The 15,594-nt window shown below is 40.3% G+C and overlaps 1 protein-coding gene across 3 annotated transcripts in view; it reads left to right on the top strand.

Annotated features, from left to right (window-relative positions):
- Positions 1–15,594, top strand: part of PIP5K1B (phosphatidylinositol-4-phosphate 5-kinase type 1 beta) — a 307,597-nt gene that overhangs the window by 206,169 nt on the left and 85,834 nt on the right. For all 3 annotated transcript variants that reach the window (XM_030822532.1, XM_003273866.3, XM_030827193.1), the window contains 4 exons: positions 6,220–6,431; positions 8,155–8,238; positions 8,357–8,405; positions 11,993–12,077. In XM_030822532.1, the coding sequence (XP_030678392.1) occupies positions 6,220–6,431; positions 8,155–8,238; positions 8,357–8,405; positions 11,993–12,077 (430 nt within the window). The remainder of the gene's footprint in view (positions 1–6,219; positions 6,432–8,154; positions 8,239–8,356; positions 8,406–11,992; positions 12,078–15,594) is intronic.

The raw sequence follows: 15,594 nt of genomic DNA, 5'->3' as shown, positions 1-15,594 counted from the left end.
CGCCTGTAATCCCAGCACTTTAGGAGGCCAAGGTGGTTGGATCGCTTGAGCCCAGGAGTTCAAGACCAGCCTGGGCAGCAAGGCAAAACCCCATCTCCACAAAAAATTAGTCAGGTGTGGTGGCACGTGCCTGTAGTTCCAGCCACTCGGGAGGCTGAGATGAGAGGATCACTTGAGCCCAAAAGGTCAAGGCTGCAGTGAGTCATGTTTGTACCACTGCCTCCAGCCTGGGTGAGGGAGTGAGACCCTCTTTCAAAAAAATATTTTTTTAATTTAAAAAAGAAGTTTAGAGATGTTCTGAAGGAAATATATTGGGCTGCAGCTTAAGAATGAAGTCAGATTAAATGCAACAATTTAGGAATTTTCTGTAGAAAGACAGTAATTGGAATCTACCTTTAAGAAGATCTCAAATCTACCCACTTCTCCCTCGAGCTCCCCAGCTGCCCCTACTCATTCAAATGTTACCGTCTCTTACCTGGACTGTTGAAATAACCCCCAGTCGAAAGCAGGTACTTCCTGTTGGATCTTCCCACAGCTCTCTGATTTTTCCCTCCAGGCCTTATTACAATGTGTAATTCGGGCTTGTTTAATATTGAGTATGGAATAGTTATCTGTTGTATTTATCTCTGAAGATCCATCAACTTCCACAGTGTGTGGCACTCAGACATTTTTTTTTTCCAACAAAAGAGTCAATGAATGTAAGTACTAGAAAGTGGAGAAAAGAGTTAGAGAGCTTTGGTGAACATCTTTAGGGCACAGGAAGAAAAAGTGGAAAAGCCAAATAGACAAAGAACCAAGAGAAGCCAGGGCACAATAGCTAAGAGAGAGGGGAGATTCAAGGTGGGGTGGTCATAGGGATTGATTCTGCAGGTGGAGGAATAACATGAATAGCTGACATTAATTGAGTGCTTTTTGTGTGCCTAATACTTGGCACGGATTAACTCAGTTAATCTTCACAATAACTTTGGTAGGAATTATTTGGTAGGAATCCCTATGATAGAGATAATACAGGTGAGAATAGATACCAGAAATGTTAAATACTTTGCCCAAAAACAAGCAAGTGGGGGAGCCATGAGTCAAACCAGGCCATCTGCTTCCAGAGCAAAGAGACTTAACCACCCTGCAGCCACACCAGCTCCCGCTAGCAGTGAGACAGAAGATAGTTTACAGTGTGGTGTGGTGTTAAAGATGTAAAAGCAAAAGGAGGACCAGCTGCTCTTTGTAGCCTTTAGTCATGAAGAGAGGATGGGAATGCCCATGATTCTGAGTTAGGATGTTTCCACATTAGGTCCCCAACTCTACAAAAGTTACAAGAGCACTCATGCATCACCAGTCATGAAAACCTGAGGAATATGCTCTCATTTCAAGAACAGGTAGATTTTTTATCGTGTCTTCAGGGTACGCTATCAGCTGCTTTGACATTGAGTTTTTTACTACATTCCAATGTTGTTATTGACTTAAATTAGTCCTTGAGAGAGAAGGAAGAAAGAATCTGACTTTGGCAATAAAAAGCCTTGCCGTATTCCAACTTGCTTTTAAGTTGTGTTTTAAATAGTGCTGTGAATCATTCCTGTTTCCTTTTTTTACAAGTGGGGAAGTAAAGTCCTGCCAGAGCTAGACGGAAAGGCACCTGTATTTGCGCTGTAACCTGAGTTTTAAATAGTAAATGCACAGGTACAGAATACACTAGCAACAGCAAGGTCAGGCAGACATTCTGGAAATGTGCACCTGAATGATGAACTGGACCAACTGGTGTCTGTCATGTTGCAGAATGTCGCTAACTCTTAAAGCTCACACATGTTAAGTTGTTGGCAGATTTATCAATTCTTTTAATTAAAGGACTGGGATGATATGAGTAACGGAACTATTTTCTTCCTAATTGATGCAAATCTTAAAAATACGTGACTACAATCTGTTCCCAGAGTTTCTCATTACAGAAGCCTTTTAATTTGTTTTAAAATATATGCGTATACATTTCTCTTTTTGTTCCTTCAGATTTCTTAATCGATGGTGATTTTTCCCAACCCAAACTCTAACTGCAGTGGCCAGCTTTCCACATGTGGGGTTAGAATTTCTTTTTTTAAGCCTTCCACACTGAAAGTAGGGGTCTTGGCCTCACGAGGACAACTCAGCACCCTTCCCAGATGCTGGCAATCCAATAGAAGAGTACAGAGGAGATGAAGCTCTTTTTAATATTTTTTATCACTTTTTCCAAAGTTAATTCTCTCTTGGAATTTATTCTTTAAAAAAAAAAAAAAATTGGACCCCTTACTGGATCAGGATAGTGTCTTACTTTATCCAGTAGTTCAGTTTGGACCACACAGCCTGACTCTCTCTCACCTGTAAAACTGCACAGTTCTCTTAGGCCTGTTCATGGGCCGGAAGAAAAGACTGCAAATACAAAACACATGGTTCAGGTAGAGTATTGCAGGAAAAATGTAAGAAAAAGTATTTCATTTTTTAAAAAAACTTCTTAACAATTAATTCATGAATGCTTTGCTGAGGAAAATGCTTTGCAGAGATTGAATATTGCATGACAATATAAGAAAAGCATTTTTTTTTAAAAAAGGTTTTTAACAAGCAGAATTAATTCATGGATACTCTGCAGAGGAAAATCATGGTGTCAGGAATGTTTTTAAGCTTGGCCACTGCTAACTTGAGTAAATGGTTCTGGGCGCCTTTTGGGACCATCCACAGTGTTGTCAGAGTCTTCTTAGGACCTGCTTTTGAAGCCAGCTTACTGCTGTGGAGGATGCTTTGGGCTGTGTAGGGCAGGAGACTGTGTTTTTGCGAATTGAAAATTCCTGGCCAGGTGCGGTGGCTCACGCCTGTGATCCCAGCACTTTGGGAGGCCGAGGCAGGCAGATCACGAGGTCGGGAGATTGAGACCATCCTGGCTAACTAACATGGTGAAACACCGTCTCTACTAAAAATACAAAAAATTAGCCGGGCGTGGTGGCGGGCGCCTGTAGTCCCAGCTACTCGGGAGGCTGAGGCAGGAGAATGGTATGAACCCGGGAGGTGGAGCTTGCAGTGAGCCAAGATCGCACCACTGCACTCCAGCCTGGGCAACAGATCAAGACTCCATCTCAATAAAATAAATAAATAAATAAATAAAAATAAATAAATAAAAAGACAAAAGAAAATTCCTGTGTTGTCAGCCATCCAGGCCATACCCCTTGGTATCTACAAACCTAGAGCTTCTAAAGGATTTGGGATTTGCCAAAATGACACTGGTAAGCAAGCCAGCAATACAGTTCTATTTTTGTTGGCTAATTTAGTGACATTTGTTTTCAGAAGTGTAATTCTTTTTTTTTTTTTTTTTTTTTTTTTTTTTTTGAGACAGAGTCTCGCTCTGTCGCCCAGGCTGGAGTGCAGTGGCGCAATCTCGGCTCACTGCAAGCTCCGCCTCCTGGGTTCACGCCATTCTCCTGCCTCAGCCTCTCCTCTCCGAGTAGCTGGGACTACAGGTGCCTGCTACCACGCCCGGCTGATTTTTTGTATTTTTAGTAGAGAGGGGGTTTCACCGTGGTCTCGATCTCCTGACCTCGTGATCTGCCCGCCTTGGCCTCCCAAAGTGCTTGGATTACAAGCCTGAGCCACCACACCCGGCCCCCAGAAGTGTAATTCTAGGAATGTTTACTTCAAGCTGACACCTGTTGTCTCTTGAGCTAGTGTGAGGGATGAGTCACCATGAATTATAATCATAGTGATAAGAGCTAGCAATTAATTAAGCAGTTTATGCTAGAGTCTTTTCTAAGCACTTGACTTGCATTGCCACATTTAATTTTTACAAGCACCCTATATGATAGGTAATATTGTCAGCATTTTACAGATGAGGAAACTGAGACACAAGGAGATGATGTGACCTGCCTAAGGTCACAGAGTGCATGCTCTTCATCCCTCATCCCCCATGTCCTTGTCCAAGCCTCTCTGAGAAAGGAAGTGCTAGCACTGATAAATATGAGTAGGGAAGTTAGCATCTGCAAATGGTCATTCACTGTGAAGAGTTGTTGAAGCTGTCTGGGGGGGTACTGTTCCCAAGCCATCATTTCAGTATGGTTGAGGATTAGAAAGGTTAAGGCCCTTCTACCACTTGTTTCTGTCTGAAGAAAGCATCCAATATCTGTTAGTGTTTCCTTTTAAGAGTCTGGCCCTTGGTGCTCCTGACGTAAAACAGTCTTTCTTTCTCCCACGGTCCGTGCTACTGTATGGTGTGGTGAGGCACTGGTAACACCTCCACGGAGAACCAGCCAAAGGGTCTGGTACTCAAGCATTGGATCAGTGGTAAGAAGGATTTCCTATCACCCCTCCGTTCCTCTTCCAACTTGACGTCACTCCTCCTTCCATTAGGAAGACTGGTTCCACATTGTTATCGGACCACTCTTAGATCACTTGGGTTAGGAAATCCCACAGCCCAAACCTCTTAAGTGATAAGATTCTACTCTCAGCTCCTGCCTCTCTTCTGAACGTGACTTTTGGAAGATGAAGCATGAACCCTCTGGAATAATTGATACCCATTTGCAGCCCACTCTCCGTTCTCGTTGATGGCAAAGATGCCTGTAATACAGAATAACCTCTTTCTTGAAGGCCATATGCCATAGTTCACAAAGCCTTTTCCCAGGTGGCATCCATGAAGTGGCAGCGACAGGTAACTGAATCTTCAGGCCTGATCCCCTCTTTACTATATCATAAATATCAAAAGGCAGTTGGGCTGAACAAGAACAAGAAGCATACGAAATTCTGGATTATTTTATCCCTAAACAATTATCTATAGGCTATGATCCTTCAGGGTGTTTCCTAGCTAAAGTATAGCAACAGCTTCTGATGTTGGTTCAGAGACAGCTGTTCTGACAACCAGGGTTGTCTTACTTTTGTGATTAGCTTTGTGTGAGAAATACCAGGTATTAAGAAGTCTGTTGTAGGGGAGAATCATATACAAACTGGTAGAAAAAGAACTTTATCATAGAGGGAAACACCCAGTTTGCAGGCATTCTTCCTGAACGCTGCTCTTCCGCCTGAAAAGGTCCTGAGTGTCAAAGCCCCACCTATACCCTGAAGCCATCTCAACAGACTCGGACCTAGACCTTGCCTCCTGTCATTTTCTTTTCAGAGCATTTCCATCTCTTTTGTCTGGCTGCATCCAACTATTTTTAATTCCCTTGCCTCCCCACTGTCTGCTGAGTGGATAATTAAACATGAAGTACTATGCTTTGTTGAGATTATGTTTTTAAAGGACTTGCTACAGGGAACTGAACGGCACCTTCGAAAGACAGACTTTGAGGGCTGGGTGCAGTGGCTCACACCTGTAATCCCAGCACTTTGGGAGGCCAAGGCAGGCAGATCATGGGGTCATGAGTTCGAGACCAGCCTGGCCAACATGGCGAAACCCCGTCTCTACTAAAAATACAAAAATTAGCTGCGTATGGTGGCAGGCACCTGTAATCCCAGCTACTCGGGAGGCTAAAGCAGGAGAATCGTCTGAACCCAGGAGGCAGAGGTTGCAGTGAGCTGAGATTGCGCCAGTGCACTCCAGCCTGGGCGACAGGGCGAGACTCTGTCTCAAAAATAAAAAAATTTAAAAAAGAGGTTTTGAGAAGACCACTAACTTCCAACAAGTTTATGAGAACAGAATTCAGACAAAGACACATTCTAGCTCCGTCTTCATGCTGAGGAAGGTACAAGCGTACAAACTTACAAGCTTGTAGAGACTATCGGTTGTTGGTTTCTCTGCTCTACTGCTTAAGAGTGTGGACACCGGAGTTGACTGCTTGGGTCTCTGTCACTTATGTGCTGTGTGATATTGAGCAGATTACCTTATGTCTCTGTGCCTCCAGTTTTTCATCTGTAAAATAGAGACGATAGTAGTACCTAGTTTATAGAGTTGTTGAGATTGAATGCAAATGAGCTTCGTAGCACTGGCACATGGAAAGTACGCAATCCGTGCTATTAGTGAAACTTTCATGGAGGGTTGAGAAAACATGTGCTTGTTTCAGATTTGCATAAAATTCCAATCTTGGAGCCATTGTGATAATCCTTCCTGCATGTGGCCTAATAATAACCTCAAGTGTTTTTATTTTGATTCTTCATCTCTCAGCCACCCCGCTGGGAGGAATAACAGAAGCTGTGTGTCTGTATATCTAGAGCTCTCTGATAATGAGTAGATGAGACGAACAGGCCTTTGGGTTGACTGGCTTCCTGGTTCTTTTTCTCATTCAGGTGCTGGAAAGCTTCAAGATCATGGACTATAGCCTTCTGTTGGGAATTCATTTCCTGGACCATTCCCTCAAAGAGAAAGAGGAAGAGACCTCACAAAATGTGCCTGATGCTAAGCGGCCTGGGATGCAGAAGGTTCTCTACTCAACAGCTATGGAATCTATCCAGGGTCCAGGGAAATCTGGAGATGGGATAATCACAGAGAACCCAGACACGTAAGTGCAGCCACACACCCACCCACCCTCTTGACTGTGGCAGCCCACGTCACTGGGTAATTATAGACAGTCACATTCACCTTAGGGTGGGACCCTAGGAATTAATTTTGACTTGGTGCTAAAATGGGTTAAACTGGTCTCCATTTCTGTTCATCTAAAGATAACTAGATGAGTGGCAATATCTCCAGTTATTACGCCTTCACCCAGTTGGTTTCTTTTTTCAAATGCCTCCATTTTTTTTTTAACAATGGCTGAAAATGTTTTTGTCCCCATTAACTACATATTCAAAACATTCACTACAAGAGGAAGGAATAAACTTTGAATTTGAATAAACATGTTTTATTGTTTTTTTTTTTTTTTTTTGAGACAGTCTCACTCTGTCACCCAGGCTGAAGGGCAGTGGTGCCATCTCAGTTCACTGCAACCTCCACCTCCCGGGTTCAAGAGATTATCATGCCTCAGCCCCCATAGTAGCTGGAAGTACAAACATGCACCACTACACCTCGCTAATTTTTGTATTTTTAGTAGAGATGGAGTTTCACCATGTTGCCCAGGCTGGTCTCAAACTCCTGGCCTCATGTGATCCACCTGCCTTGGCTTCCCAAAGTGCTGGGATTATAGGTATGAGCCACTGCGCCCAGCCTAAAGATGTTTTAAGCAAATACACAATAAGAATGATGTTCGCAATTGAGCTTTTTATCTGCCTAAGGGGACTCTGTTGTTCGAGCCCTGCACCCTGGCGGATGTCCCTCGTCTCAGCCGGATGTGATAGTAACTACAGGATTAATCTGCATGTGTAAAATGCATATTGACTAACAGAAATAATTGCAACCAAAGTAAGTTATTGAAATGGCAGACTGCTTCAGGTGTGTGTACTAGACTGAAAGAAAGGAATCATTTTCCAAGGCCATAAGTGCCTGCCTTCTAGAATTCTCCAACGATGACTAAACCATGGGCATATTTCACTTTTGTAAAGGAAATTAACACAGATTAAATATTTTTTGAAAAGTTCTTTCTTGCAAATCAATCTAGCTGTCCAATAATCAGTTAAATTATCCTATATCAGTATGGTGAAATACAATAAGGCTATTAAAAACCACATTAGCATTGAATATAAGGAAATGTTTATCATTTAGCAAGTAAAAAAAATCAGGTTATAAAACATGATAAATAATACCCTTTCTCGACTAATAAATACACACATACACACACACACACACACACATACTAGAAAAGTGTACCAGATATTAAGTAGTTATCTTTGCATCCTAGGAATAACTGTTTAGTTATATTTTTTCTTTGTGTTTTTCTGTATTTTATTTTTAAAAGTAAATATACATTACTCTTTTGATCAGAAAAAAGTATTGCATTTTTTAAAAGGAATATTTTATAATGGTCTAAAAATTCTTGCTCATAGTTTTAAAGTAGGAATAAGTTTTAAATTGGTTTCTTCCCATCCAACTCTTCACAGTTAGCAGCTCTGATATTATTCTCCTTTGTAGGGAAGAATTAATACATCATTCTGGATTCCCAGGATGACCTTAACTGATGGCCAAAAAACAAAAACAAAAAGGAATAAACAAAAAAAAAGATGAATGGGAGATAGCCCAGAATTCTTAAAAATTGTCAATTTTTATTTTCAGTCTATGTATTAGAAATGATTTTTTAACTTCCTATTCTTATAATATGTAATCAAATATTTTCTCTTTTGCTCTGCCAACAGAATGGGAGGCATTCCAGCTAAAAGCCATAGGGGAGAAAAACTACTTTTATTTATGGGCATTATTGACATTTTGCAATCATATAGGTAAGAAATTTGAGGAGTGGTCTTTTATTATTTCAAAATCAATATACAAAAGGTTCTGAAAAATCACCAAATGAGAATGACTTTACATTCTCATTTTAATTTTTCCATTCATATCTAGGTTAATGAAGAAGTTAGAACATTCCTGGAAAGCTCTTGTTTATGATGGGGTAAGTGACTTATTTTCCTTATTACACTGTATATATTTCTGCTTTCTCAGAGACTTCAGAGTACGTACAGGAAACTGTTGCTAGACTCTAAGAGGAAATGAAACAACGGTCTTTATAAACTCAGAATCTTAGGCTAGTAGATCAGTTCAAATCTAAGAATAAGGACAACATAAATTTGAATAGCTCTTTAAATATATGACATCCAGCCTAGCGGCCAGAAAAATAAAGTGATATCTGTGTCTATGTGAAATCCAAAGGACCTAACTTTGAGAGAGGTCTTTTTTCTTAGGGATGATCAGTAGGGCAGTTGAAATGAAGTTCTCACACAAGCAAGCTACAGTAAGTGTGAGCCCTGACTCTGATGGTGAACAGCCTGGATTTGAACTCTGCATTCACTGCTGAACTAGCCATGTGACCAGGCACAATGCTGGTTATTTGGCCTCTTACCCTTGTTTCTCACCTGTACCAGGGGGATAGTAATGACACCTGCCTGGTGTGAACATGGGACAAAATAATGCATTTCAGTGTTCAACACAATGCCTAACAAATACGCAGAAAGTGAAAACTTTTTAATTGGCATCGATTTCTACATCAACATTTATACATGCTGGCTGCCTGAGGGTGTCTTTTTTTTTTTTTTTTTTTTTTTTTTTTGAGATGGAGTCTTGCTCTGTCACCCAGGCTGGAGTGCAGTGGTACAGTCTCGGCTCGCTGCAGCCTCTGCCTCCCAAGGTCAAGCAATTCTCTTGCCTCAGCCTCCCGAGTAGTTGGGACTACAGGCACGTGCCACGATGCCTGGCTAATTTTTGTATTTTTAGTAGAGACAGGGTTTCGCCCTGTTGGCCAGGCTGGTCTCAAACTTCTGACCTCAGGTGATCCACCTGCCTCTGCCTCCCAAAGTGCAGGGATTACAGGTGTGAGCCACTGCTCCCAGCCAAGAATGTCTTAATTGATGTAACTGCAGAAAAAAATCAGTTAACAAAGAGCAGTTTCTCCCGTCTTTCTCTCTCCATCTTTCTCCCGTTCTGTCTCTCTCTCTCTCTCTCTCTCTTCTCTCTCTCTCTCTCTCTCTCTCCACACACACACACACACACCACACACCACCACACACACACACACAGTCCCATCTAGACATTAGATTCCTACTTCCTGCTACTAAGAACATTTATTGGCCTAAGTTAATAACTTGAAGTAGCAATTCCAAAGAATATTTTGGTCAAGGATTTGGTCACACATCTCCTTTTAATATGTTAGCGGATACTTTCTTTTGAAAGAGAATAAATTATAGGTGATATTCTTCTTCTTTCTTGAAAAGGAGCACATAATTTCTCAGTTCTGTGGAAGACTGTTAATAACCTTTCAGCCTGAAAGATCTACATTTTGTCCCCCGGCTAAGGACTGACTTCAGTCATATGCACTTTTAAACAACAGGTTCACACATTTATTTCCAAGAATTAACCTCTAAGCTGGGTGTAGGGGCGTGTGCTGGTAGCCCTGACTACTCAAGAGACTGGGGCAGGACGATCACTTGAGCCCAGGAGTTCAAGTCCAGTCTTGAAGATAGGAAGACCCTGTCTCTAAAAGAAAATTTTTTAATTAAAAAAAAAAAATTAACCTCAATCTTACTGAGATCAAAAATTTCTCCTATGAAAGGTCAATATGGTAGGTTAATTTTATGTTTCCTTCCAGCTGAGAAAGGAAGGGACTGCATGCATAGTACCTTGAACATTGAAGGGGAGAGAGTGAATACCCTCTTTCCATTCCCCTCCTGTTTTCTGAGACCATTTCAGTTTCCTGTTACCAGATGGATCTGAATCGTCTAGTCTTGTACCGACCAGGTACATCTAAGGGCCCCCACCTTTGTCTATTTAAAACCCAACATTTTGGGGGAGACCAAAGCGGGCGGATCACTTGAGGTCAGGAGTTCGAGACCAGCCTGGCCAACATGGTGAAAACCTGTCTTTACTAAAAATACAAAAATTAGCCAGACGTGGTGGCACATGCCTGTAATCCCAGCTATTCGGGAGGCTGAGGCAGGAGAATCGCTTGGACCCAGGAGGTAGATGTTGCAGTGAGCCAAGATCGTGCTACTGCACTGCAGCCTGGGCGACAGAGCAAGGCTCCGTCTCATAAATAAACAAATAAATAAATAAATAATAAAATAAATAAATAAATACCTATCATCTGTTTTTCCTTTTTTTTAATGAAAATTTCTGTGCTGGTTATATATCATGAACCTATTTTTGTTTGTTTTCAGACGTGGCTCTTACTTAAACAATGTTTATTCATGCCAAAGCGAACGACAATTTAACTTCTCTTTATAGGCAAGGTCTGAACCTTGATCCTCTATGGATACCCCTCAGGCTCTTGCCTTCTACTTATATTTCTAAATTACTGCCTTGTTCGAAGAATGTGTCCACTTCAGGCAGATACTGCCAGGATACCAGAAAGAGTACATTTTAAAAGATGTAGCATGGCCAGGTGCAGTGGCTCACACCTATAATCCCAACATTTTGGGAGGCCGAGGAGGGCAGATCACTTGAGGTCAGGAGTTCGAGACCAGCCTGGCCAACATGGTCAAAACCCCCCTACTAAAAATACAAAAATTAGCCGAGTGTGGTGGTGGGTGCCTGTAATCCCAGCTACTGATGATGCTGACGCAGGAGAATCAGTTGAATCTGGGAGGCAGAGGTTGCAGTTAGCCGAGATCCGCCACTGCACTCCAGCCTGGCGACAGAACAAGACTCTGTCTCAAAAAAAAAAGAAAGAAATTTCTCTATTGGAATCCATGAGCCTGAATTCAAAATGAAGCATTATAGAAGCAAATTTACTATGTCTACAAGTGTACAGCTTGGATACATGATTTGGATAAATGATTACTAAATAAACATAGAAAAGTAGCTCCTTCATCCATCCCCTTTCCTGGATTTGTAATCAAATGACCCTTCAGCCCTAAAGACTCCTGCCAAGTATGAGAGAAGAATGGAGTTAACAATTTAATTTAATCCAACTCTATGCAATCAGCAGATAATTCAGTGCAAGGGAGTCATCTGTTAGCCTTGTCTCCTAGGAATCCTCCTAGCATCTCCTCACCTTGCTATTGGGAGATGAAACCAGAACTTTTTTTTAACTTAAATGTCAGTGTCACTCTTACCTTAGGATAGTTTTGTTTATGTCTTCAATTTTTGTCCATGATTAAGGGAATTACCCTTCATTCCAGATGACACTTGATGCACTGATTGCCTGTATGTAAAAAAATAACTTAAAAACTCCTCCTGGGACACAATGTTATGAATAAGGGCAGCTGTTTTGATTTATGTAGCACAGTTTTTTTTTTTTTTGCTGACTCTCCCCTGCTCAGTTTGGTCTTGAGTGTCGAGAATCTTTGTTCCGATTGAGTCTGTGCCCTCTTCCCTCAGCCCCAGACTGCTGGGCCCCGCGGGACACAGGGCATTCCTGTTCTCTATCTCTGGGCCACCTTTGGTTAAGAATGTTGGCTAACAGAGAACCAATTGCATGGATCTCTCTTCTGACTTGAGATGAACATTAAGAGGTGACCCTGTGATCCTGTTTTTTTGTCTTTTCAGGACACTGTTTCCGTTCATAGACCAAGCTTTTACGCAGACAGATTTCTCAAGTTCATGAATTCCAGAGTTTTCAAGAAAATTCAAGGTAAGATTCTTATGAAATTTTTTTTTACTTTTAGCAGCTAATTTCATTATGTATTTTTGCAAGATTTTTATTGGAAGAACTAATGCATTTCTCTCCCTGCAGCAGTAATCACTTAGTAATTATGATTAAGTATCCCAGTCAGGTGTTTATTGGTGCCATAATCATTAGAGTCCTGCTTAGTGGTGAAAAAATTTAGAAGGTATCTAAATGTCCAACCATATAACATATTGGTTAAATATATTATGATACAGTCAAATAATGGAATAGTATGCACCCAATAAAAATGATGTGTTAGCACATTTAGTTTGCTAAATATAGGTGTATTTACCTTATATGTAGTTATCAGTTTGTATACGTTAAATGCACAGCAGAATTCTAAGGGAATATACAAAACAGCAGTTATTCTCATAGGACATTCTCTAGAATAGATCATATGTTAGGCCACAAAACAAGTCTCAATACATTTTAAATGATTGAAATCATGCAAAGTATCTTTTCTGATCACAATGGAATGAACCAATAAACAGTGAAAACTGAAAACTTCACAAGTATTTGAAAATTAAACCAGACACTCTTAAACTAGCAATGAGTTAAAGAAGAAATTACAAGGAAATTAGAAAAACCTCAGAGATGAATGAAAAGGAAAACAAACATACGAAAACTTTATGGGATGCTGTGAAGGCAGTGCTCAGAGGAAAATTTATGGCTGTAAACTCTTACCTTTAAACAAACAAAAAAAAAAGAGACTGGGCACGGTAATCCTAGCACTTTGGGAGGCTGAGGCGGGCAGATCACTTGAGGTCAGGGGTTCAAGACCAACCTGGCCAATATGGTAAAACCCCATCTCTACTAAAAATACAAAAATTAGCCAGACGTGGTGGTGTGCACCTGTAATCCTAACTACTTAGGAGGCTGAGGCAGAAGAATCGCTTGAACCCAGGAGGCAGAGGTTGCAGTGAGCCAAGATCATGCCACTGTACTGCAACCTGGGCAACAGTGTGAGACTGCACCTAAAAAAAAAAAAAAAATGAAAAAAGAAAGATCTCAAATCTATACCCTAACTTTAAACCTTGAGTAACTAGGAACAGAAGAGCAAACTAAACCCAAAGCTAACAGTGCTTATTCCAGATCAAGGGAGTATGTGGGCTCTTATTTTCCTTTATATTGATATTTATTAAATTTTCTACAATGAATATGTCATATCTGTGGGAAGTTTTTAAGATATGTGAAAGGAGAAAATAACCCTGTATATAGTTATTTTATCATTTTGCTATTCTGTGGTCCAATTTCATAAACTAAAACATGATAATTTAGCCATATACAACTGAAAACGCAGAATGTTCATGTTTTATATTTAAACAAGACAAATTTTCCTGGTAATATTTATTGGAGATTTTTTAATTAATGAAAGTCAAACATTTGCAATATAAACATTTTGGAAAATACAAGAAGATGAAAAAAATGAAAATTCTTGAAATGCCACAACCCAGAGATATCCACTGCTAATATTTTGATGTACTTTCTACCAATCTTTATTTCTATGCTTTATGTATTTATATTAAAATTATAGCATAATGGTACACAATTTTGGGTATAGTCCTCTTTTTTCACATAACATTATAACATGAATAGTTTATAATGTTATATTTTTCATATCGTTGTATATTCTACAAGGCACCATTTGAAGTTGCAACAGATTAAAATTGTATGAGTGTGACGTAATCTACTTTTTTTTTTGCCAAAATCTATTTAACCATTCTTTCAGTATTGGGCATTTACATTGTTTCTCCTTTTTCTATTTCTTACTAGTTTATGAACATAATTTCAGATAAACGTTGTGTCCAAATTTAGGATTATTTCTTTAGAATGGATTCCAAGAAAGGGGTACTAGGGTAGTAAAACGCACGTAACTGCACAGAGACATTGTGCCACAGAAGTCTCCCATGAGAGCCTGTATTCTACCAGCCCTTAGCCAGTATTGTGGTTTTTAAATTTTGCCACTCTGATAAGTAAAAAATGTTATCTGATTGTTTTATTTTGCATTTCTTAAGTACTGGTAAGGTTCAACCCTTATTCATGTTTATTAGCCATTTGTAGTTCCTTTGAGAACTGAGCTTTGTAACATTTGACCATTTATATTGGGTGTTTGTTATTTTTCCAAATTATTAATATCAATTCCATGTATTAAAGATACTAATCCCTTTTTTAACCTTATTTCACTCTAAGGGAAACTTTCTTCCACATTTGACTCTCTCAATGGTGTCTTAAAATTGCTGTCAAATTGGCATCACCATAAATTATTTGCCCAAGGTTTCTTTGGCCTAGAATAGACCATAAGATAGTGTTTATTGAGACTGCAAGCCTACATGAATACCAGCTTGTGGTTCCAATTTTTTTTTTTTTTTTTTTTTGAGACAGGGTCTCACTCTGTCACCCAGGCTGGAGTGCAGTGGCGTGATTTCGGCTCACTGCAACCTCTGTCTCCTGGGTTTAAGCAGTTCTTCTGCCTCAGCCTCCTGAGTAGCTGGGATTACAAGCATGCACTACCACACCCAGCTGGTTTTTGCTTTTAGTAAAGATGGGGTTTCGTCATGTTGGCCAGGCTGTCTTGAACTCCTAGCCTCAAGGAACCCACCCACCTCAGCCTCCCAAAGTGCTGGGATTACAAGCTTAAGCCACCGCGCCCTGCTGTGGTTCCAATTTTTAAGAAAGATTTTTTCACCTTTCTTAGCCCTGTGCCAAGGTTGGAAAAACACGGGTTTCACTGCAGCCCCTGGTGCGTTTTGGAGGATCTAGCCCTTTAATGTTCTAGCTTTGGTGAGCCTCCCTTAGGAGACTCCCCATCTTGGGAGGTTTTTCTTTCTTAGGGGCATATAAATTAATGGTACAATCAATGGCATCTTCAATTTCATAAAATATGGCATGTGTCACAGATTTTTCTAGTTTGGATAGTTTATCAGGTTTTTAATGGAACAAGTTTTTTAACGCATGGGTAATCAAATCTGTTGACATTTTCTCATTTTGATTTTATTATCTATTTTTTAATGATAGCTTTATTGAGATATAATTAAGATGTGTATGCTTCACCCTTTTAAAGTGTACAGGCCTATGATTCTTGATTTATTCACAGTTTTGCAATCATCACCATTTTCTAATTTTTCAAATTTATTTATTTATTTATTTTGAGATGGAGTCTCACTCTGTCGCCCAGGTTGGAGTGCAATGGCGCAATCTTGGCTTACTGTAACCTCCGCCTCCTGGGTTCAAGTGATTCTCCTTTCTTAGCCTCCCAAATAGCTGGGATTACAGGCATGAGCCACCACACCCAGCTAATTTTTGTATTTTTAGTAGAGATGGGGTTTCACCACGTTGGCCAGGCTGGTCTTGAACTGCTGACCTCAGGTGATCTCCCCGCCTCAGCCTTCCAAAGTGTTCAGATACAGGCATGAGCCACCATGCCCAGCGATTTTCTAATTTTAGAACATTTTCATTACCCCAAAAAGAAACCCCATACCCA

Source organism: Nomascus leucogenys, chromosome 1a (genome assembly GCF_006542625.1).
Source record: "Nomascus leucogenys isolate Asia chromosome 1a, Asia_NLE_v1, whole genome shotgun sequence".
NCBI classification, from domain to species: Eukaryota; Metazoa; Chordata; class Mammalia; order Primates; family Hylobatidae; genus Nomascus; species Nomascus leucogenys.
This window is presented reverse-complemented; position numbering and strand designations above follow the sequence as displayed.